Consider the following 24,322-nt stretch of genomic DNA (forward strand, 5'->3'; position numbering starts at 1 on the left):
TATAACTGCCTGAATGCCTGTGGGTAAAGGTTGGGTTATTTGGATTGGAACAAATCATTGACTGTGAGTTTTAAGCCCACTAGATAGTGGCAAAACCATCTTTTCTAAGCCCACCTGAGGGTGGCAAAATCTGCATTTTAAGCCTACTTGCGAGTAACAAACGATCTTTCAAATAAACAAACATGAAATGTTTTGTTCCAATCCAGGCGATCCAGTCTATACTTGTATGCTGTGCGCATCACATAGTAAACCTAGGCTAATAACCAGAATAAGAACACATAATGTTTTCAAAAATAGATATCATGGTTAGTAGAGGCCGATCTTTGATCGGGCGAGCGGGGGTGCTCACGAAGTGACCTTCCCCAATCGTACCCAAGTTCCCGAGCCGAGGCAACTTTGGTGATGACGGACACGTGGCCTTAGGCAACGAGTCAGGGTTTCCTAAATTTTCCCCAAAATAAAATATTTAGGTGGCGACTCTGTATCTGGCAAAGCAGTCCATGTTTGGCACTTCTTTCAAAATCTGTTTTCTCAAAACGATTTGCCGGATTTGGACTCTTTGGTTCAGACTTAGAACCGTGACATTTTGAGAGTCCTGAGCTGTAGTGACCCCAATATGAACAGAGCGGGAGCTCGTTCCTCCCGGGGCGTTCGGGGATGTCTACAGTTTCTGGCGACTCTGCTGGGGATTTAGAGGACTTGACTCGAACTCATGATATCTTTTTTTGACTACACTTGTGTGTTTCTTTGCATTGCATTTGCATTGGTGCGCCTAGGACACCGTGTTTGCCATCTGCTATTCCTGAACGGTTTGCCGGAGGCTTGTCTTGTCAAGGCATGACCATAAGGCTGACCGGTTGTGGGCTCTGCCAGTATGGGAACACAAACCCCGGTTTTACCGGGGCACCCTTTTTGACCATTCGACCTAGTGCATATTCGGATCCATAGTGACCATTCCAAACTAGGACAGGTTGCTTACCTGTTTATAGGTTGTTTGAAACCGCTGTGTGCGTAGTGAAACCCTAGTTCCTGACAAAATAGGACAGGGGAACCCTACCCCAACATAAGGGTGTTTTGGCTCTTACTTACTTGTTATGTGCTTTGGGGTGCGCCTCCATACGAATGCATGTATCAGTTTGCAAGTCTGGGCATCAGGCCTGTGGGCATTACTATCAGTATTCGGGAGTCAGCTTTACCTGTGGGTATCAGACTCAGATTTTGGGGCAGAATTCAGTAGAGAGTACACTCACTCAGCTTTGCTCATGTGGGTTATCGTGAAATCAGGCTGAGGTGCTGTCTGTTTTCTCTTTTGCTAGGTAGTCTTGGAACCATAGCTTCAGAAGGCTCCGATATCCCCCGAGGTTCATCGAACTTGTGCTGATAGACTTTGTCAGGTCAGAGATTCAGTTCAAGGGCAATCAGTGTTCCTTTGCCAGAAGCAGGGTAAAAGGGCTAGTCGGGCACAAATCACCAGTTCAGCAGTTACCAGATCAGTGGCCCTTATCCACCTCACCAGTGAACAGTCAGGCTGAGGTCTCAGTTTCTACTGCAGGGATAGATACCAGTCAGTCAGATGGATCAGCAGAACACGTCAGGGATGGAGGCAATGATGCGCTAGATGCAGGAAAGTATGAAACTCATGCAGCAAGATGCTGTCCGTCAAGCGGAATTCTCCAAGCAGCAAGCTGCAATCATGGCTCAGCAGGCCGAGCTCATCACCAAGTTGCAACAGCAAAACGGCGCGTCCGCTTCACAACAAGTTCCTCCCCCAGCAGGAGCTCCAGCACCTGGGGAGACGCCAAATGTCCAGGAAGGTACGGACATTCCGGTAGGGCCGGCTCCGCCCCTAATTTTACCCTAACTATCCAAAACACCTACCAATCTACCGGACTCTCCCTTCGAGTTCGGGGTCGACCCCACAGCGTTGAAGTTGAGCAAGCTTGAAAAGTTGTTCAAGAAATCCCAGGGGGTAAAGTCCATCCCGGGCATTGAGGACGGGTACACCGATGCAGCTGTAACTCTGCCGGACAGGTTCAAGATGCCTCACATCGACCGTTTTGATGGGTCAAGAGATCCCATGGTCCACCTGAGTTTGTTTTCAGATGTTCTGCGCCCAATGGGCTTGACAAGATTACAGAAGCTCTCCCTTTTTGGCAGGACCCTGTCGGGTATTGCGGTCATTTGGTATGCCAAATTGGAGGATTCAGTGAAACGAAGCTGGGAGGAGATGGCCGAGACCTTCGTTGCATAATATTCATACAATACCCAAATCGAGATTACGACCCGTGATCTTGAGACGATGAGGCAGGAGCCGAAGGGGGGCTTCTCAGAATTCGTGACCTGCTGGAGGGCCAAGGCTTCAATGATAACCCTGAGACCTACTGACAAGGACCAGATCAGGATGATTGTGCGCAATCTCCAGCCAAAACTGATGCAAAAGATGATTGTACTCCCCTTCCCTACCTTTTCTGATCTGCATGAGATGGGAGTACAGATCGAGGATGCTATGAAGTAGGGCCTCATTGATCAGGAGAAGGAGCAGCCCAGGAGGGCGTTTACCCGCAGTTCGAATGCGACCACCAGCGGTGACGCAGCTGCAAGATCTTCTGAAGTGGGCATGGTCGCCACCACCACACCAAGAGCAGCCACCCCATTTGTTGGTGCATCCACTTCAAACCCCCGAACTTCAGACTATCTACCCCAAGGCAAGAGGGTTTTCGCCCCACTCTATATGTCTTTATCTAAAGCCCTGGGGGTCCTACTCAGGAAAGGACATCTGAAACCGTTAGAGCAACGGCCTCTACCCGATCCTCTCCCTCCAAAACATGACCCGACTAAGTACTGTGTTTTCCATCAACAAACCGGTCACGACACCGACAGTTGCGTCCGTCTCCGCCACGAGATACAAAATTTGATTGACAACGGGGTCATCCCCGCACCAGGTCCTACAAAGCCTATCTACACTTGATCAGTGAACTTGTGGGGGGTAATGTGATGTGATCAAGGGATGAACCACCTGCGGGCGGCGTTCAGTTTATTTCAGATATGGTGTATGGCACGCACTGTTTTAAGCATTTGTGAATGCTGGTTTTGTACATTCTGACTTAGGTATTGGGTCAGTCTTGTTGTTTTTGAGTCTGTCTTTTTGTTTTGAGTCAGTCTCTTTTGTTTTGGGTTTGTCTTGTTGTATCGAGTCAGCCCTGTTGTATAGAAGTCGGGTGATTCCAGGGGGCCTTACCTCGGATATCACTATTTTGTTTTGTGTTTGTCCTTTTGTTTTCTTTTGAGTCTGTTTCTGCCGGAGAGCCAGTAACACCAGAAGATTTGAATGAAATAGCAGTGGTTTTTTTTCATGCTTTTGTGCTTGCTTCTGCCATGTGCCAATTGTACCAGAAATTCCAAATGAGATGGCAGTATCTGACTAGAAGCTGTGTCTTTTCTGTGCTTTGAATTCATTGTATCGACCTAAGTTTTTCAAAACTTTTTTTTAAAAAACACTGCGGTGAAAGCGAAGAGGAAGGAATTCCTCGGGATTTGTAAAACTTTGATCATTTGAGAGAAAGAGAGGCGTGCCAAGCCCTTAATGAATGAAATCATGCTTGTTAGCGTGAGTACTGAGAAGGACCCTGGCTTGATCCAGACTGGTTTCACACTATCTTCAGCGCGAGCGATTTGTCGCTTTCTTAAAAACTTTCAAAAAAAAAAATGTTTTGCGCGGTCCTGCGAAGACCTGTGTGGAATCACTCCTGAGATTGTGCAGCCTAGGATCGCTCTCAACCTCGAGACTCAACCCCTTCGCTTCCAAACCTTGAACTTGAATTCAGAAGGTTCAACGGTCAACTACGATGTGAGGCCTGTGTGGCCAAATTTGAAGCAGCCCTCGAACAAGAGGCCAGGAAAGTCAGATCAAAAAGATCAGAACATCAGAAGAAGCTTGCAAAGCTAGAACGGAAGTATCCCTCGAACTAGGGGCAAAGATATCAGATATGCTCGAAGAGCTGAAGATGAGTCCTCTTGCAAATCAACAGCCACTCTCCTGGATACGGATGGCTTCGAAACCCTATAACCATTTGGCATGGACCAAGCTTTACTTTTACCCTTGAGAGGCTCGCTGGGCCGAAAACCCGAAAGGGCGGCCCAGACAAAAGTTAGAGAAAGAAAAGAAGAAAAAGAACAAAAAAGAGAAAAGAACAAGAAAAAAAACAAAAAAGAAAGATGCAAAGAAAAGAACAAAAAAAGAAAATCAAAAGAAATGAAAAGAAAAGAAAAGAACACGAAAATTGAAAAGAAAAGAAAAATAAAGCTCGTAAGGTCGAAAATCCGCAACGGGCGCCTTGGAAAAAGTTAGAGCCTAAAAAGGAGAGGTTAAATACCCGAGTGTACCTTAACCCCGAACTACGTAAGGCTTGATTCCCATCTTTGGGATACGTAGGCAACTTCATTATGAAGTCCAGCCGTAAAACAATTTGACTGTGTCCATGTAATGGTTTTGATCATCTTCGCTTTCTCTGTATCCGAGAATCTGGTTGTGTTCGTCGCTCTGAGGTCATTTCAAACAAGGGGCAACTTTTCGTTGCCACGCAGTATCCTTCAGACAAGGGGCAATTTTCCATTGCTATGGATCCGAGGTTGTGCATCTCGAGAGTAGGTTCCGTGCTCGTTGAGCAGTGGTCGTTTACAAAAATAGTTTTTGAGAATTTTTACTGAGGTTGACTAATCTTCTCGAAAAGTATTTCATTTTCAAAACTGGACCATTTCTTGGACCCAAAAAAGGAAAACTCTCAGTGCTCATAGCATAACTTGCATGATTTTAAATCAGAAAATCGAACAAGCGCGTTAATCTAACTCTCATGTTGCTCAAAACCGTTTTAGTAGAAAGCAAAAACAAAAAATGGTCAAAATGATGAACTAGGGGCACAGTTGAGTCAGGTGTTCTGTCTTTTCCCCTTTGTCAAAATACTTGCCAGAAAGGGCACTCTACTTGTCGGAAAGGGCACCGTATTTGCCAAAAAAGGGCACAACAAAGGGCAGAAAGCTCTCACATCCTCCAAGCAACGAGGTATCAAGTAAAGTGCGAAGCACGAACTAGAATGGGGCAAGATATCCCACTCCCTCACCTGGACAGGTCTAACCACGTCCAAACTCCCCGACAGAGCATCATCAATCGATGTTAGCTGCAGATTTGCTACACATCCGTTGTAGCACAACCCCTCTGAGAGAGGAACTCACTAGCCGCGCGCAGGAAAAGAAGAATTTAGCAGAATGCTAGGGGCACGAGCCCACAGTTTGCTGTTCATCCATCAACCACCCAAGGGAGGGATGAAAAATGAGAGATTGAAGAATAGAGAGATGTGCGATGAGAGGAAAAGTGAGAAGAGGGCTTTTTCAGAAAAACAGAGCTTGAGGGCCGAGTGATGTGAGAACCACAAATGAGAAAGGGTGGGAAACACTACCCGGTGAAACAGGCTCCCTGTGCACGTCTGAGTGCCGTGTCTTTTTATTTTATCTCGATTCTTGTTTTGAGTCGTTTCGGGTGTTACTCGATGTGTCTAGGTTGTGTGCCTTTTATTTCCTTGTTGAGTCGTTTTGCTGTGTTCAGTCGTAGGCTCAATACTTGGTCGAAAACTCATCTCTCAATTTCAAAAATAAAATCTTTTTGTGCTCCGAGTGCCGTGCCGTTCTCCACATTTGTACAAAACAAGATTCGTTCTTTCATAAAATCGCACGGTTCAACCCAGGTCATGTGAGAACAGTAAAATCAGGATCTATCTGAAGCTATACAGGTTCCGGACTGCAGGGCAAAAGAAAAGAGGGAAAACCTAAGCATCTGAGTGTGTCTCACCTTCAGCAAATTCCGTGATTGTACTCCGGATGTACCTCCTCAGGCCTTGTCACTACTCTGAAGCATGAGTGTATCTCGGCCCCAAGCTTAAGCCTATTCCAAGTCAGAATGGCAATTAAAGCAGCAGCAGATGTTATCTCTCTCTGGTATGAACAGGGTGTGCCCGTTTGAAAGGTAAATCAGAGGTCGCGTTTGAATTTGGTCTCGTTAAGGCTTGTATTCCCTTATTCGGCATTTTGTTTTAAATATGCATTGTTATGCACCCACTTCACTTGCATCGTGATGCATATTCCAATTGCATTGTTATGCACCCACTTCACTTGCATCGTGATGCATATTCCAATTGCATTGTTATGCACCCACTTCACTTGCATCGTGATACACGTTCCAGTTGCATCGTTATGCACCCACTTCACTAGCATTGTTATACCTATTCATTCCATTGATTTTGCACACCTATCTAGCATTGTTATGCTCATTCCTTGCATTGTTATGTACCTTTTCGCTTGCAATTATCATTCTTTCTCCTCGCGCGTGCGACAGGTTAGACCTTCTCTGGTTAGGAGCATTCGGAATACGTTTCAACGCTCACACCATTCCGAAACACCGGGATACGTCCCTATGTTTCTCATTTCTTTTAAAACACCGGGATACATCCCTACGTTTCTCTCTTTCCGAAACAACTGGGATACGTCCCTATGTTTCTCTTTCCATTCCGAAACAACGGGATACGTCCCTACGTTTCCCTCTCTTTCCGAAACAACGGGATACGTCCTTACGTTTCCCTCTCTTTCCGAAACACCGGGATACGTCCCTATGTTTCTCATTCCTTGCAGAACACCGGGATACGTCCCTATGTTTCTCCCTCTTCGGTTAAAAGCGTTCGGAATACGTCCCAATGCTTACACCATTCTGAAACACCGGGATACGTCCCTATGTTTCTCCCTCTTCGGTTAAAAGCGTTCGGAATACGTTCCAATGCTTACACCATTCTGGAACACCGGGATACGTCCCTATGTTTCTCCTTCTTCGATTAAAAGCGTTTGGAATACGTTCCAATGCTTACACCATTCTGGAACACCGGGATACGTCCCTATGTTTCTCCCTCTTTGGTTAAAAGCGTTCGGAATACGTTCCAATGCTTACACCATTCTGGAATACCGGGATACGTCCCTATGTTTCTCCTTCTTCGGTTAAAAGCGTTCGGAATACGTTCCAATGCTTACACCATTCTGGAACACCGGGATACGTCCCTATGTTTCTCCCTCTTCGGTTAAAAGCGTTCGGAATACGTTCCAATGCGTACACCATTCTGAAACACTGGGATACGTCCCTATGTTTCTCCCGCTTCGGTTAAAAGTGTTCGGAATACGTTCCGATGCTCATACCATTCTGAAACGCCGGGATACGTCCCTATGTTTCACATTCCTTGCGGAACACTGGGATACGTCCCTATGTTTCACATTCCTTGCGGAACACCGGGATACGTCCCTATGTTTCTCATTCCTCGCGGAACACCGGGATACGTCCCTATGTTTCATATTCCTTGCGGAACACCGGGATACGTCCCTATGTTTCTCATTCCTCGCGGAACACCGGGATACGTCCCTATGTTTCATATTCCTTGCGGAACACCGGGATACGTCCCTATGTTTCTCATTCTTTTCTAACCTCTGGGATACGTCCCTAACCTCTGGAATACGTCTCTAACCCTTGGGATACGTCCCCAAACCCTAGGATACGTCCCTAAACACCGGGATACGTCCCCATGTTTCTTTGCATGATCATAAGTTATGTTCGGCTCTGTGCATATCGCTTTGCATTTTGCCCCTGCCTGCGGGCACATCTCTGTTTATCTTGTACGTTTGTCTAAGTCTTCAGCCTTGTCAAAAATGGATCGTCTTTGGGCTTTGACATTCACTCCCGTCACTTATGACTTTCGAGTTCTGTCAAAGAGGGGCAATTGTAGACACCCCATTTTTGACCAACCTTAAGACTCAGACGTCACCGATTGAGCGCTTGGTGATGTTGCATAATGTGCTCGTTCAGAAGTTTCAGAGTCTCGGCTGCGAGCCTTGCCTCCGGACTTCCGGACCCTTTCATGCTTTGCCTCGGTTTGCGAACCAGGCTCGGTTTTCTCTACTTTCTCTTCGCGAAGGGAGGGAGAGGTCTCGTAGATCATCTCTCAGTGGCCATAGGCTAAGTTTTGTGGTCGTAGGCCATTTTGCCCGTTTAGAGTCCGGTTTCCAGTTTTTCGAAGCCGTTGGCCGTGTGCCTCGGTTCGGGACCGCTTAACCACCTCCGTTTACTTCGGTTTTTGGCGTACTTCTTATTAGCTCCCTTTCGAGGGACACTGAGGTCTGAGAGACCCACTTCGTGGTCGAATGCTACTTTCGGTGCTTAACAGCCAGTTTTCGGGGCCCCGAACTGCGCGTTTTGGCCCCCGAACATTCATTTTGCATCGGTTTTCGTTCATTTTTGGCAGGTACCTCTGTTTCATCACCAAGAAGGCCGTAGAAGGGTGGGAGGCCAGCAATTGTTTTAGCAACCAGTTATATTCCTCCGGCGCCCTCCGACGCCCATTTTTCTCACTTCCAAGCCAATGTTGACCACCCTAGGGCCACTTTCTTGCACCCAAAACCACATATTTGTGATGTACACACCTGGGAGGCCACCAATATCATATGGCCGGCCACTAATGTTGCTTGACCCTTTTGAACCCCTCCTAAAAGTGGGTTGTTCTCTCTCCTGGGTCACTTTTTCCAGTGTTTGACCACATGGTTGTGATGTGCACACATGGGAGGCCACTAATATCATATGGTCGGCTACTAATTCTCATTGACCTTTTTGACCCTTGGCCGGCCGGCCATAAGAGGTGGCCAGCCGGCCACCTGCAGCTTGGATAATTGGCCGGCCATGATCCTCAGGGTTGGTACATTACAAATATGTATTCATTTTCCTTGGATTTGGTATCCGAGAGGGGGTTGCCTTTTTGGAGGGAAACTTGGTTGGTTTTCCCTCCATTTTTTCCCCCCTTTTCCCTCCCTTTTTGCCTTTATAACAGCAGCTCCAGCAGCTGGTTTGGGGTTGGAAAATCTTCCCTAAGAGCCTCTTGCATTATATCCCTTCATCTCTCTCATTTCCTTCAAAAAAAACACCCAAATCCTATCCCATTTTCACACCACTACCTAGCATCACCACCACCACTCCATTTCCAGCAGCTTGGGGAGCTTTCCAGCAGCTAGGAGGCATCACTTCTCAAGCCAAGAAGCAACCAAGGGTTGGTCTCCAAGGGTAAGTGTCAATTCCCTCTATTTTGCTTGCTGTTTTGAGCTCCGACCAAAACTAAAAGTACCCATCATTTGAGCTCTATTTCATGTTTCATTAAGGGAATTTTGTCATTTGAGGTCCCCATCTTTCACTTCCTTCTTTATCTCTCCTTTAGGCCCTAATCTTGCATGTTATTTTTGGCCTATGTTTAATCTGTTTTGGGGCATGTCATAAACTGTAAGTGAGCTTATTTTGAGCCCTTATTCAACATTGAATAAGGGATCATCATTGTTTGGGACCTCCATGTGCCACTTGTCATTATACCCCTCTCTGGCCCCCATTTTTGCATGATTTATTAGCCTATTGTGTCTCTGTTTTTGGACCTTGGTCCGAACTGAAAGTGGCTATATTTTGACCCCCTTGTCATGTTTCATTAAGGGTCTTTGGCTTTTTGATGAATTTTGTTGTATACTTTGTGTTTTGACCTCTTTTGGGCCCTACCTTGCATGGCATTTTGAGCATACTTGTATATTGTTTTGGGGGTTTCCATATACTGTAAGTAGTCATATTTTCGGTCCCTCTTCAGTGTTGTAGAAGAGTCTTTTTATTTTTGGGCTTTGCATCTACCACTTGCTTCATTGCCTCCCTTGCGGAGCCATTTTTGTATGATAATTTAGTCCCACTTGTGCTTACTGTTTGGCCATTCTTTGAACTGTAAAAATGCTTATTTTGGGGCTGCCTTGCTTCTGTATTTTCATTCCATGTACCAATTATGCATGCTTTGTATAGCTGTAAGCCATTTCATGTACCTAGTTTTGCATTTCGGGAGAAATTCCATGCATCGGGTGCCATTTCGCCTTGTTTCGGGGCTGTTTTGCCCCTCATTTTGCTACTAATTTTTGCATGTTTGCATATCATATTCCATGCCTTTGCCATGTCTCATTAGAGTGGCATTTCGGTGCCTGAGGGTTGGTCCTCGGTTTGCGTGCACGCGTGCACGCATTTCGAGTTGTCTTGTTTTCATCTAATGGCCTCCTATGTGAGTGTGGCTGAGGCTCTCTCATGTTGGTGTAAGCCCATTATTGCATTGCGTATGCCATTTCATCCATAGCATTGTGTATGCTCGGTTGTGTATTACCTCGTGCAGCGTGTATGCCATTCCATGACATTGTGTATGTTAGGATTGTATCTTAGTTGCATTTCATGCATGTCATGCATATTGCATCGTGTTCGGGATATGAGTTAGCCCGAGCACGGGAAACGAGATACGTTTCGTACTCCGAGTGACGGAACGTGTCTCAATTCCCCAGTCACCGACACTCCGGATTATCCATGATGGAGTTAGGTTTTTGTTTTGTTTTCATATGCATTCATTCTATATTGAGTTGTGCAATTCGACTCCTCGGCCATCATGCATCGAGATACGTGATTGGTGGCACGAGGATCGAGACATGCATACATTTGTGAAAATACATTGCTATGCCCCTTTCCTGCTCTCTGTTGCAGCAAATTAAGAATCAGCGGTCTTTCGAGGCTTGGCACGCATTTCAAGAACAAGTGCAAACAGAGGCTAATTAGGGCATCGTCATGGATTTCCGCGCAAGGCAGCCCAGACATGCATCATTCATCAGAGTCAAGGCAGTCCCTAGCTTGCATGCCAGTTTCTAGCTTTCTTAGTTAATTTGTAAATTAATTAGGAATTTGTTTATATTCGGACTGTATTATTTGGACTGTACTATTTATTCGGACCCTCTACGCTAGGGCACAACTGTAATAAGTGTGGGTGAGTGTGATGTATGTCTTCCAACCCCACGTCTTTCTTCCCTTTTATTTACCTGCTTATGATGGTTAGATTAGGGCATGTTTCAATTAGCATACAGTATGATAGCATGTTTGCATTCATTCATCTGTTTTGCATGCATCAGGCTCGGCACATCATACTAACTGCATTTGTATTTCAATTTCAAAGTTGAATACTTGTTAGCTGTTGCATCTCATATGCCATGTTTAGAATAGCCGAGCCTACTATAGTTTGCATTTTTGCATGTGTTGCATTAGGAATTTCTGTATACTTAGGATCATGCATGATTTCTAATGTAGTTTCTGTTTTGGCTTGGAGTACTCGGTGAGTTTTTATGCTTTAGCATCCTTGCATGCGTGTGAATGACTGCCATGAATAGAATGCTTACCATGAGGCTATTTGCTTATGTGATATAACTGCCTGAATGCCTGTGGGTAAATGTTGGGTTATTTGGATTGGAACAAATCATTGACTGTGAGTTTTAGGCCCACTAGATAGTGGCAAAACCATCTTTTCTAAGCCCACCTGAGGGTGGCAAAATCTGCATTTTAAGCCTACTTGCGAGTAGCAAACCATCTTTCAAATAAACAAACATGAAATGTTTTGTTCCAATCCAGACGATCCAGTCTATACTTGTATGTTGTGCGCATCACATAGTAAACCTAGGCTAATAACCGGAATAAGAACACATAATGTTTTCAAAAATAGATATCATGGTTAGTAGAGGCCGATCTTTGATCGGGCGAGCGGGGGTGCTCACGAAGTGACCTTCCCCAATCGTACCCAAGTTCCCGAGCCGAGGCAACTTTGGTGATGACGGACATATGGCCTTAGGCAACGAGTCAGGGTTTCCTAAATTTCCCCCAAAATAAAATATTTAGGTGGCGACTCTGTATCTGGCAAAGCAGTCCATGTTTGGCACTTCTTTCAAAATCTGTTTTCTCAAAACGATTTGCCGGATTTGGACTCTTTGGTTCAGACTTAGAACCGTGACAATTTGAGAGTCCTGAGCTGTAGTGACCTCAAATGAACAGAACGGGTGCTCGTTCCTCCCGGGGCGTTCGGGGACGTCTACAACGGGTAACAGAGTGCAGACAGAAATAAGTTCTGTAAAGGAACCTCCGATACTGTGTAACAGCTAATAGATATCACATGATGCTAAGGATGTCGCGAATACATATCAGAAATTGAACAATCATTCATTGCACAAAACATATCATTTCGGAAAACAGATCTTGTTTTATCACACTAAAAGTAGATACAGTTTGAACATAACTTTACTAAATTATTACTCACAGTTGGCCTTGAAACAAACAGACAGAGCAGATTGATCACACGACACGCGGCACGTAACCTTAAACCTTGAATTCCAAGCCTAGAAGCTCAAATATGCAAGCTACTCTTCAATTCTCCTAAACTCCAAGCCAAACCTTGATGAATTCTATTTCCTACCTCTCCCTCTCTCTCTAGTCGGTTTTAGCTTAGGAAGATGAATGAAAATGATGCAACAAATGTATGAAGCAATCTCAAGGTTGTCTTAGGTAGTGGGCCACTCAATGGCAATATAGTAATAAACTTAACTAATGTAATTTAACGATATATAATCTAATTTAATCATACCAAATTAAATTTCAACTAAATTTACCATAAAATTATATTAATTCTAATTAACACAAAACACTAATCAGTTTCGGATTCGGCCGCTGATAAGGCTTTTAATTTGCAGTTTAAAACATAAAACATGAACAGATCATTTTATGGCAAACAGATAAAAGCACACAGATAATGCAATACATATGCAATTTACTTCCGGATTCCTTCTAAATTACTGTTAAGCATAATTAGTCATGGTTTAGCATTAATCGGAGGTCGGGATTATTACAGTCTTCCCCCCTTGAAAGAGTTTGGTTCTCCAAACTCGAATTACCTTCATTCGAAATCAACATTGAGTCCAATGGGAACAAATCCGGATATCTCTTTATTATGTCTTCCTCAGTTTCCCAAGTTGCATAGGTTCCTCCGTGGTTTTGCCAATCAACTTTTACCAACAGTATTTCTTTTTTTCTCAACTTTTTGATTCGGCGATTCACAATCTGGATAGGTCTTTCCTCATAAGTGTAGTCATCTTTCAAAAGCACATGTGTCGGTTCAATGACGTGGAATGGATCCCTCAAATATTCCCATAGCATCGATACATGAAAGGCGTTATGCATGTGTTCCATTACTGGAGGTAAGGCTACCCGATACAATACCAGATTGATCTTTTCGAGGACTTCATAAGGTCCAACATATCTTGGCGCTAATTTTCCCTTAACACCAAACCGAGTTTGACCCTTTATCGGGGTCACCTTTATGAACACGTGTTCCCCAACTTCATATTCCCTCTCTCTTCTTCGAACATCGACATAGCTCTTTTGTCGACTCTGTGTAATTTTCAGACGCAGCTGTATCAGTTTCACTTTCTCGGTTGTTTCTTGCACAAGTTCCGGTCCCAACAAAGGTCTATCACCTACTTCAGCCCAACATATCGGAGAACGACATTTTCTTCCATACAAAGCTTCGTAAGGAGCCATTCCAATGCTTGAGTGGTAACTGTTGTTGTACACAAATTCAGCTAATGGCAAGTAGGTCTCCCAATTCCCTTGGAAGTCTAACACACACATTCTGAGCATATCCTCCAGATTTTGGTTCGTTCGTTCAATTTGGCCATCTGTCTGTGGGTGATAGGCACTGCTCAGTCTCAATTCAGCCCCCAAAGTCTGTTGCAAACTCTGCCAAAATCTTGACGCAAACTTTGAGTCCCTGTCAGACACAATAGATACTGGCACTCCATGCAATCTCACAATTTCTGTCATATAGATATTGGCCAATTTATCAGCGTTATAAATAGTTTTGACAGGCAGAAAATGGGCAAACTTAGTTAAATGGTCAACTATAACCCAGATAAAGTCCATACCTCGAGAAGAACGAGGCAATCCCACAATGAAGTCCATAGTAATGTGCTCCCATTTCCATTCCGGTATTGGAAGTGGTTGTAACAATCTAGCGGGTCGTTGGTATTCAGCTTTAACCTGTTGGCAATGTAGATATCTAGCCACAAAATTGGCAATACTCTTTTTCATTCTAGGCCACCAAAAATTATGTTTCAAATTATGATACATCTTCGTGTTTCCTGGATGCATAGCAAATTTACTACTGTGAGCTTCGATCATAACACGTTTCCTCAAATCATAACAATCGGGCACACAAAGACAGTTATGAAATTTCAGCACATCATTCTCAAACACAAATCCAGGCCTCGGCTTCGAATCAAGTTCCTCCGTGATCTTTTTCAAGTATTCATCATCGCACTGTTTCTGTTTGATCTCGTCAAGAATTGTAGGTTGAGCGGAGATAGCAGTTAACAGCCCATCTTGCTCTAGGTCAGTCAACAATTCTTTTCGGTTGGATAGCAAGCATAACAAATTCGCACTGGACTTCCGGCTCAAGGCATCTGCTACGGTATTAGCCTTTCCTGGATGATACAAGATTTGTAAATCATAATCCTTGATTAATTCTAACAATCGCCTCTGTCTCATGTTCAATTCCTTTTGGGTGAAGAAGTATTTCAAGCTCTTATGGTCAGTGTACATCTCACAAGTTACCCCATACAAGTAGTGACGCCAGATCTTCAAAGCAAACATCACAACTGCTAACTCAAGATCATGCGTTGGATAATTCTTTTAATGAGGTCGGAGTTATCTGGAAGCATAGGCAATCACCCTTCCGTTTTGCATTAGTACACACCCCAAGCCTTTATAGGAAGCATCACTGTACACTTGAAACCCATTAGTACCATTAGGCAAGGTTAAGATTGGTGCAGTCACTAACCTGGTTTTCAACTCTTGGAAAGCTGCCTCTCTTTGTTCATTCCAGTCAAATGGCACATTTTTCTGAGTTAACTGAGTCAATGGCATGGCAAGCTTAGAAAAGTCTTTCACAAACCTCCGATAGTAACCTGCAAGTCGCAGAAAACTTCGGACTTCTGTCACATTTGTCGGTCTAGGCCAATCCATGACAGTTTCAATTTTCTGAGGGTCAACAGAAACTTCACCTTTGTTGATTACATGTCCCAAGAATGCCACACTGTCAAGCCAGAATTCACATACAATTTCTTTTCTCTCAAAATCTGCAAGGTGGTTCTCAGATGGTTCTCATGTTCTTCCCTGTCTTTAGAATAAATCAAAATGTCATCAATAAATACAACAATGAAGTCATCCATATATGATTTAAATACCCTATTCATAAGATCCATGAAAGCTGCAGGTGCATTGGTCATTCCAAACGGCATTACTAAAAATTCATAATGTCCATATCTAGTTCGGAATACAGTTTTCTCTATGTCCTCAGCTCTAACCTTTAATTGATGATACCGGACCTGAGGTCAATTTTGGAAAACACTTGGGCACCCTGAAGTTGATCAAACAAGTCATCTATTCAGGGCAGAGGGTATTTATTCTTGATAGTCACTTTGTTCAGTTCTCGGTAGTCTATATACAATCTCAAAGATCCATCCTTCTTTTTGACAAACAAAACTGGAGCACCCCAAGGTGAAGTACTCGGACGGATAAATTTCTTATCTAACAGTTTTCGAAGTTGGGTTTTCAATTCTTTCAATTCAGAGGTAGACATTCTATAGGGAGTCTTGGAAATGGGTTATGTCCCCGGAAACACCTCAACAATGAATTCAATTTCTCTATCAATTAAGTCCCCAGGTAAGTCAGTTGGGAACACATTGGAAAATTCACAAGCAACAGGGATTGTTTCTACAGTAGTACTGTCAGATGGTGCAGTCAATATACAACACATATAACCCTTACATCCCTTCCTAATGAGTTTTACAGCTTTCATAGCCGAAATCAAATATGGGGGAGAAACTACCCCATTCCCAATGAAAGTAAATTCAGGCATACCCAGTGGTCTAAACACAACAGTTTTATTTGCACAGTCAATGGTAGCACAGTATTTAGTCAACCAATCCATCTCCAAAATACAATCAAAATGATTAATGTCCAACGGTAATAAGTCCACATACAACATCATATCGCCAATCATAACATCACATGCTGGATAAATATGAGCACACATCATAGAATCCCCAGATGGCGTAGATACAAATAATACATAGGTCATAAGTTCTAAGGGTCTAGTCAATTTTCGAGAAAAAACATGTGATACAAAGGAATGTGTAAAACCAGAATCTATCAGTATACATGCATTTTGAGAACATATAGAGAGTGTACCTGACACCACAATATAGGTGTTCAGTACATCATCGGGCACTAAGGCAAACACTCGGCCTTGTCTCAGAGGTTCTTTCCCAGTATTGGCTTTGGCATTGGTTTTGGCCACAGAAGCGGATCCCGCTAAACTTGCTGCAGGACAGGTAGTAGTCTCAGACCTGAGCGAGCAATCTTTCACGACATGACCTGGCTAGCCACACCGGAAACAAGCACCGGACACCCGGTAGCACACACCTCTGTGCCACTTACCACAATCAGAACAGACCGAAATAGACCCACTACTCTAACTCGAGCTGTTCGAAGTCCCTGTGTTTTGCTTCTTACTAACAAAGGACCAGCTTTTTTTAAAACCAAACCCGGATCTTTTTCCTCTCCACTCAGTTGTTGTAGTTGCTGGGGCTTTACCTTGTTTCATGGCGGCTAGGGTGGCCTCTGCCATTAAGGCTCTGTCTAGAACTTCCACATAAGTAGGTAATTTTAATACGCCTACCCGATCAAACACTTCCAAATCCAGTCCTCCTTCAAACTTTCGTGCTTTCTTGTAATTAGTATCCACCATATGTGGAGCAAACCGTGCTAGTTCGGTGAATTTAGCTTCGTATTCTGCCACAGACATTCTTCCCTATTTAAGTACTTGAAACTCGGACACCTTCCGATCCCTGAAGCATTGGGGAAAATATTTATCATAAAAGATTACATTGAACTGTGCCCATGTCATATTCTCATTGCCACTTCGAATCAGTAACCACCATCTGTGGGCTTCGTCTTTCAGAGTATAGGTGGCTAGGAGGACTTTCTGAGTTTCAGAACAAGGAAATACTTCATACAATTTTTCCATCTCAAGCAACCACGTCTCAGCTTTCAGAGGTTCAATTCCACCATAGAACGTTGGCGGTTTCATTTTCATAAATATCTGTGTCAGATTGATGATGTCAGTATCATCTGCCTCGGCTTGTGCCGGTGGAAGCGGAGGGGGCAAAGGTTGTTGTCTCTGTTGTTGTGTCCAAGCTTCAGTCAATGCTGCTAATATCTGTTCCATTCGGCCCATGCGAGCCTCTGAAGATTCACTTTCACCACTTCCACTTGCATTCTTCATCTTACTATACAGACATCGTGTCATGACCCAACCCTAGGGGTTCAGAGTTGGAATCGTGACCTACTAACTTATTCTTATTCAAACAAATTAAACTGCGCAAGCGAAAAAATATACTTAGACAGAAATTTTATTTCATACTACTATTTTAAAAAAAAAAGAAATACATTTCTAGGGCTTTCATTATTTTATTATTCAGTGATCAGCCCCGAATAGAGACAAAAGGAAGCAAAAATATTTAAAAAAGAAAGATAAAATAGTGGTTTAACAACCGTCCATGAGCAGGGTCCATTTCGTGGGGTTATGGATTTCCCTTACATCTCGTCACCTGAAAGGGTAACAGCTATAAGCACACAGCAGAGTGAGAAATATTATGTCAAGAGTGTAGGGAATACAAAATATCCATGGATAACTAGTTAGGCTAAACATTTGCATAATTTAATTTAAAATGACAATTTATTTAAAGTGGCAGAATACAGAAATCATGTAAATAAATAATCATAACCACGGTATAAAACAGAACAGAACAGAGGTCACAGAAGTGACAGTCAGAACAGAGGTCAATGGATCCATGACAAACAGAGGACCACAAAGTGGTCAAACGGAGGCTCATGGCTATTTAAGTCCCCCAAGGCGTGGGACTCCCGTGGTGGTACTTACAAAACATAATTATTTATAAGGTTATAGTCCAATATATACTAAAATTTAAACAACCATATCCATGGATTCTTTTTAAGTAAATAGAGTTTAGAAAGTAACCCACGTAACTGAAATATTTATAAACATAACTTAATAAATATAACTTGTTTAAAATAAGCTATGGTAACACAAAACATTTGTAAAACATATAATGGTAAATCAAGGTATAACATATCTCACCTTAATTATAACTCTTAACCTTACTTTACTATCAGAACCTTCTTACTATGAGTTCCTTATACTCACTTACGTACCTCTCTCTCTCTCAGTTCCTCTCTTTCTCATGTTCTTTTCGTGTTTTTTTTTTCCTCTCCAAGTCGCAACACCTTACTCCTATTTATACTGTTAACTGAGCCATGAGAGACAACCACGTACCCCTCTCTCTCTCAAGGTCATGATGATGCTAGGTGTTGAGTTATTAATTGGGGATTCAATATAAGATTTGAATCTTTTTTTGGAAAAGATTAAATCTTTTCCTTTGGGCCGTAATTCACCAGCAGCTGCTGGGCCAACTAATTTCCATTTCCTTCCTTTTTTTTTTTTTAATTCATTTCCTTTCCATTGTTGCTGGGCCCTTTTTTTTATTCCTTTTCTTTTTCTCTTTTTTTTTTCTTAATTGATGTTAAGCTTTTTCAATGTTCCTAATTTAAATTAAATTACATCTTATTTTATTTTCTTTTTATAAAATTACTTATTTTATTTTAGTACTATACCCATTATTATTATTTATATTATCTGCATTATTATTATTTATCTTTAGTTTGACCCAATTAATATTACAATTCCATAAATGTGTTAATTTGCTCCCAAAAATAATTTCCAATTAATCTTATAATCCAATGCCAAATTAGATTTATGTATTTATTTATTTAATAGTCTATCATCACATGCCACTATAATTATATATAACTCTAATTAAACGTTTAGGGTGTCACACATCGAATGATAATAAACACAGGCATAATCTTATTCGTTTCCTTCAATTCATTTGATTCAAAAGTACATTCAGTTTTCATATTCAGTTGCCTTACCACACACTCACACATGCAGATGGAATGCCCCTAACTCTTACTAGGACATCCTAAGCTCATACGGACCTGTGTGTGAGGTAGAACACGTGCTTTGATACCACTCTATCACGACCCAAACCCGCCTCTATAGATTTAGCACCGTAACCGGCCAGTAATCTGTGGATTACCAAAGGCCTCTGAACAGATTAGCAAATAATAAGGGGCTGAGGAAGCAATAATACAAAATAGACAAGGTCCAATGAGCTGTGATAACGTACATGGGATAGAACATTTCAGAACTTATTTATATATATATAAACATGCCAGTCCAAATACACAATATTCACAAGGTATTTACATATTGTACTTCCCAAGACCTGACTATACAGAGCAAATACAAAGACTAGCATGATCACAAAAACAGCCATGGCTTTAGACTCGATCGGAACCTCCTCGGGAGGTACAACGGTTGGCTGACAAAAATGAAACAGAAGGCCGTCAACTCTGGCTCTGGTCACATGCCGACTCACCTATATACATAATATAAACTGTGAGCGAAGCCCAGTGAATATTAAGAGAGTAATGGGTTTCATTGAATGAGTTCATACAGATTCAAAAATCACAATTCAGTGCATATTAAAATCATAGTTTGTCCAGATCATATACAGACAGAAATCATAAGTCATGATTAAGTTTACGTGATACATCCATTAGCATAAACAGAACATAACAGAACAGAACGTATACACATGAGGTTACAAATAACCAGTTCCATAAAGGAACCTCCGGATCTGGGTAACAAAACAGAACAGAAGCTGAGCCCCCGTGACAGGGCCTCCGGTACGGGTAACAGAGCGCAGACAGAAATAAGTTTCGTAAAGGAACCTCCGATACCGGGTAACAACTAATAGATATCACATGATGCTAAGTGTACGGGGAGCAAATATTCCGGCGTGCCCGTATTCCTTTCTTCCGAGCTCCGTCGATGTCCGATCACCTGCGAGCAAGTAATGGTGAGCTACCCGGCGGTGTGTGGCCGGAAAAACCCTCCGACGGTCAAGTTAGCACACACCTTAGAGGGAATAGAGAGAAGGGAGAGAGTGTTTGAGTATAAGGATTTTCTTACAGATATGTTCGTGTGTTGCGTTTGGGGGGCGCAGACATGCTTATATACCTTCTGAGCCCCATATCCACTCCCTGTCATCTCCTGACATGTGGCTCTGCTATCCCATCTGTCAGCATAAACCATGCCATTCATCACCTGCTCTCAACTGCCTGCCAGCACAGCTGGTGCTCGGCAGCCGAGCTGCCCTACCTCGGTCGTACCATGCTTCATACCTTAAGCGCCTAACCGGATAAACAAACGGTGGACCGGGCTAAGCGGCATCCCGGCCGAGCCTAGCTCGGATGCTTACTTTGATCGGCCTTCTCGCCGGTCAATCAACTACCTCGGCTGACCGCGCCTTTCCGAGCGCCGGTCTCTCGGTCTGTCTGGTTTCGACCATCCTCGGACCAAGCATCCTGGTCTGACCGGTCACTTCCCGACCGAGAAACTTCTGCACGGTCCGGGGCGGCACACCGTCCAAACCTTGCCCGGCCCAAGTTCTGGTAGCCCATCTCCGGGTGAACAGTTGATCATCTCGGCCCAATGCACTGCTGGGCCCTCAGCTTGCCCGGTCGATACCCCGGCCCAACACCGGATCATAAATCACCCTCTCAATTGCCCCTTAATTCCGTCCGCGGAAGCGTGACTGGGATTACTCACCTCGACCGAGATAACGTTTCTCCGGTCGTCAAGATGCCAAGCCTCGACCGAGCTAGTTGACGTAATTGTCCGCAGATTTGACCGGTTATATTCCTCGGCTGACCTATTCTCGTTGAAAGTAGCTCGGTTGGCTCTTCGTCTTTTCAACCCGTCGCTTCAGTCCTGTCAAAGCCATAAATGGGGACACGTGGCGGTCTGCCATTGGTCATCGGGCAGCCAACCCGCCGTTTTTGCCAGAATTTGAATTTGGGCGGTCTCTTTCGCCTATACAAACTCCCCCCCCCATCGTTCCATTTTTTCCTACTGCTGCCTCCATCTCTGACGGTTCTGAAGTTCAAGCTCGACTGCCATTCTGCCATTCTTCGTGTTCGAAGGATTAGGTCCTACTCTTCACTGGTAAGTCAATCCATCCTCATTTTGTTGTTATGTTCCTTCATATTACACACATTAGGGTACAAAAACATAGATATTAGGGCATAGGTCGTAGAATCTGTATTAAAACCTTTCTCTGTTCTTGGTGTTCTTCATATTTCTAAAGAACACTGATGAACTGGGGTGAACCGGGCTCTGGGCCTTCTTTTGATCCAAAAAATCAACCAAACCGGGCAAACAACATGTTTGTTTCAACCCCAGCGAAAATCGAGTTAACAAAAGGACTTGGCCGTTCAACCGGGCTAACATCTGGTCCGCTTGGGCGACCGGGCTCCTTAGATAGAGTAGACAACCGAGGTGGTTTGGCGCCCTTAATGACCGAGCTAAAATTCAGCACCTTTCGCGCGACCGCGCTAACACTTAACACTTGCCATCCTTTTCCTGCAGAGTCCAAGGGGACCACTGTCATTCCTGAGGCTCTCAGGACCGGGCAACATCCAATACCCAGAGCCAAACCCCTCAGCCGGGATATACTAAGCCGGCCAAAAATGGGGAAGTTCCGCTTCCTAGTGGATACTCCGGCTGCGCTGGCTACGTTCAGGGAGGACTACGGCATCCCGGCCGATGTCCACCTGCAGCTCGCAGAAGAGGAGACCACACCTTGGGGTAGGGAGGAGTGCCCCTTCACCGTGCTATCCATCGTGGAAGGGGGTCTTCGTTTCCCGCTCAACCCTCTCATAACCGAGTTCCTCCGCCGCACCGGGCTGGCACCCACACAGGTGTCCACCAACACTTATAGAATAATCAACGGCGTGCACGAATTGAACCAACGGCTAGGCACCAACTTAGGCCTAGCCGAGATATTGAGGCAATACACAATGGGCCACACCGGTGACGGCCTAGCTTACTACTTGAAAATAAGACCGGGCAAGGAAAAAATCGTAACCGGCACCCCGGATAAAGATATGCACGACGATGATTTCTTCTGGGTGTCCGGCAATTACGAAACAGCCGAGGTGCCGGACTGGTTCATAAGCAAGGACTTCGGTTCTTCATGTAAGCCACTCAAACTTGCTCGGTGAACTTTATTCTTTAGTTTAACTAACCGGTTTCCCTGTTTCTTTTGCAGCTATCCAAGCCTTGCAAGCCAATTACCAATTCCCCAACGTCGAGGCAATTCGGGCCGTGCTTAGGTACCGCCACCGAGACTGCAACGAATTGCTCGGCTACACACCGACTTACAGATATTCTGCTCCGCGCCGGAGTAGAGTAACTGACTTCCTCAGAGCTCCTTCGCCACCTCCAGATCCAACCCTACCAGACGTCCCATTAATCCGGTTAACCGACGAGCAAGAGATGGCCAAAAGATCTCGGATCAAAAACCTTCTAACCGCGACCTCAGCCAAGATACCGAGCGTTATAACCCGGTCGCCAGCCGCCGGCCAATCCAGCAGCACTGTGGTCGCCCTTGCGTCCCCGGCTCCAGCTGCCAGGCAATCTGCCAGAGAAGCGCGCCGGGCTGGAAAGAGACCAAGGGCAGATTCCTCCGCCGAGCTCGTCGCCGAGCTGACAACCGAACATCCAGCTGAAACTCCTGCTCTCGTGCCCGCTTGGCGTCCTCAGCTGAAGCACCGGGGACAGGACATCCCGGCGACGGCTTCAATCAAGGCTGACAAAGAACATTTGCTCGCCTTCGATATCTCCAAAGCATTTCTCCTACCGGGCGACGTGGTCGGCAGCGACCACGTCCCTGACACCCGGCTGGTGAAATCCTCAGTCAAGTCCATGGCCAGGGTAAGTCGGCGTTCGTTTTAATATTTCACAAGTGTTTGCTCGGTCCTTCTTGCTCGGTCCCCTTTCTGATGTACTTCGCTTCTTTATGTAGGCCATTCAGAAACAACATTTGGTCTTGGAGCGCATCCACCGGCTTAGGCAGAAAGCCAATGACACTGCCAGCCAGGTTGAAAGCCTTCAAGCCGAGCTCGGCCGGGCTAAAGCTTCTCTCGAGATGGCCAACAATGATAATAACAGGCTGCTCGGTCAACTGAATGCAGCCGAGAAAAAACATAGCGAGCTCCAGGCCGAGGTTGACACTCTGAAGAAGGAGAAGAGGAAGGCCTGCCGGGCTGCCAACAACGCGGGTTTCAACGAGGCCGAGAAGAATTACCAGAAGCAAGTCTTTGCAACTCAAGACATATACTTCAAGGCTGGCTGGAAATCCGCTTGCGAACAGCTCGGCCAAAGTTCTGACACCGACGTATTTGCCAACCCTCCTCCAGCTTCTCTACCGGTCTACCTTGTGCCATATGCAAATGATGTTTTCAGCGCTTTACAGGCTGAGGCCGAGGAGGGACTTGAGGCCGGGGATGGGGAGACAGATTCTGAGGAAGAAGAGGCCGAGGTGCCCGACCAGCCCGGCAACGATGAGCCCGGCGCCCAAGAAGCAAGCCAAGCTATTGACCTTGATGCTGATGCTGCCGAGGATGCGTTCACCAATCTTTCCCCTTTAGTTTAGGTTGCTTTTACCTTGTTTTTGTATTTTTGCTATCAACTCTTTTGATGTAACCAGGCTCTGTCCCCATCTTTTGTAATGAATTTCTTTATCAATGAAAGATTTTGAATTTTTGCAAGTGTACGCACGGTTGTAATCAATTCTGTCTTCAGCAAAACATCTCGGTATAACTCATCGAACCGGAACACATAACACGGTCTAAGTACTTTAGCAGAACGAGACAAATTCATGAACCGCAGTAGCCACTTCGGTTGTAACTAAGTCGAACAAATCAACACTTCCAACCGGGGTACATCATCTCGGTTGGGAATCCAAAGTTGGACAAAACGCCAACTCTTTCGACCGGAGTACAACATCTCGGTTGGGAATCCTAAGTTGGACAAAACACCAACTCTTCCAACCGGAGTACACCATCTCGGTTGGGAATCCCAAGTTGGACAAAACACCAACTCTTCCAACCGGAGTACACCATCTCGGTTGGGAATCCTAAGTTGGACAAAACACCAACTCTTCCAACCGGGGTACACCATCTCGGTTGGGAATCCTAAGTTGGACAAAACACCAACTCTTCCAACCGGAGTACACCATCTCGGTTGGGAATCCTAAGTTGGACAAAACACCAACTCTTCCAACCGGAGTACTCCATCTCGGTTCTAAACATTAAAACAAGAATCCA

At 44.5% G+C, this 24,322-nt stretch overlaps 2 protein-coding genes across 2 annotated transcripts; one reads left to right on the forward strand and one right to left on the reverse strand.

The window, feature by feature from the left end:
* Nucleotides 1–13,979: 13,979 nt before the first annotated feature.
* Nucleotides 13,980–16,811, reverse strand: LOC145812691 (uncharacterized). The gene is made up of 3 exons (XM_082907704.1): nucleotides 16,601–16,811; nucleotides 14,110–14,427; nucleotides 13,980–13,984 (listed from the first exon to the last, which is right to left on the reverse strand). The coding sequence occupies exons 1-3, from the start codon at nucleotides 16,809–16,811 to the stop codon at nucleotides 13,980–13,982; spliced, it is 534 nt and encodes a 177-aa protein (XP_082763830.1).
* A 1,327-nt stretch (nucleotides 16,812–18,138) lies between these two features.
* Nucleotides 18,139–23,875, forward strand: LOC145812694 (uncharacterized). Its single transcript, XM_082907709.1, has 3 exons — nucleotides 18,139–18,151; nucleotides 22,621–22,928; nucleotides 23,020–23,875. Exons 1-3 carry the CDS (start codon nucleotides 18,139–18,141, stop codon nucleotides 23,647–23,649), a joined length of 951 nt encoding a protein of 316 aa, XP_082763835.1. The 3' UTR covers nucleotides 23,650–23,875.
* Nucleotides 23,876–24,322: the final 447 nt, after the last annotated feature.

This window comes from Camellia sinensis, chromosome 2, assembly GCF_055761805.1.
Source record: "Camellia sinensis isolate YWXY chromosome 2, ASM5576180v1, whole genome shotgun sequence".
NCBI lineage: Eukaryota > Viridiplantae > Streptophyta > Magnoliopsida > Ericales > Theaceae > Camellia > Camellia sinensis.

What these genes read in the sequence shown, in the direction of transcription:
- LOC145812691 (XM_082907704.1), bottom strand. Translation starts at nt 16,811, where the DNA reads ATGTCTGTGGCAGAATACGAAGCTAAATTCACCGAACTAGCACGGTTT. An exon ending in CCTAGCCGCCATGAAACAAG is followed by an intron (nt 14,428 to 16,600) that starts GTAAAGCCCCAG and finishes TGTATCATCCAG; the next exon opens with GAAAGGCTAATACCGTAGCA.
- LOC145812694 (XM_082907709.1), top strand. An exon ending in CAGTCAAGTCCATGGCCAGG is followed by an intron (nt 22,929 to 23,019) that starts GTAAGTCGGCGT and finishes TTCTTTATGTAG; the next exon opens with GCCATTCAGAAACAACATTT.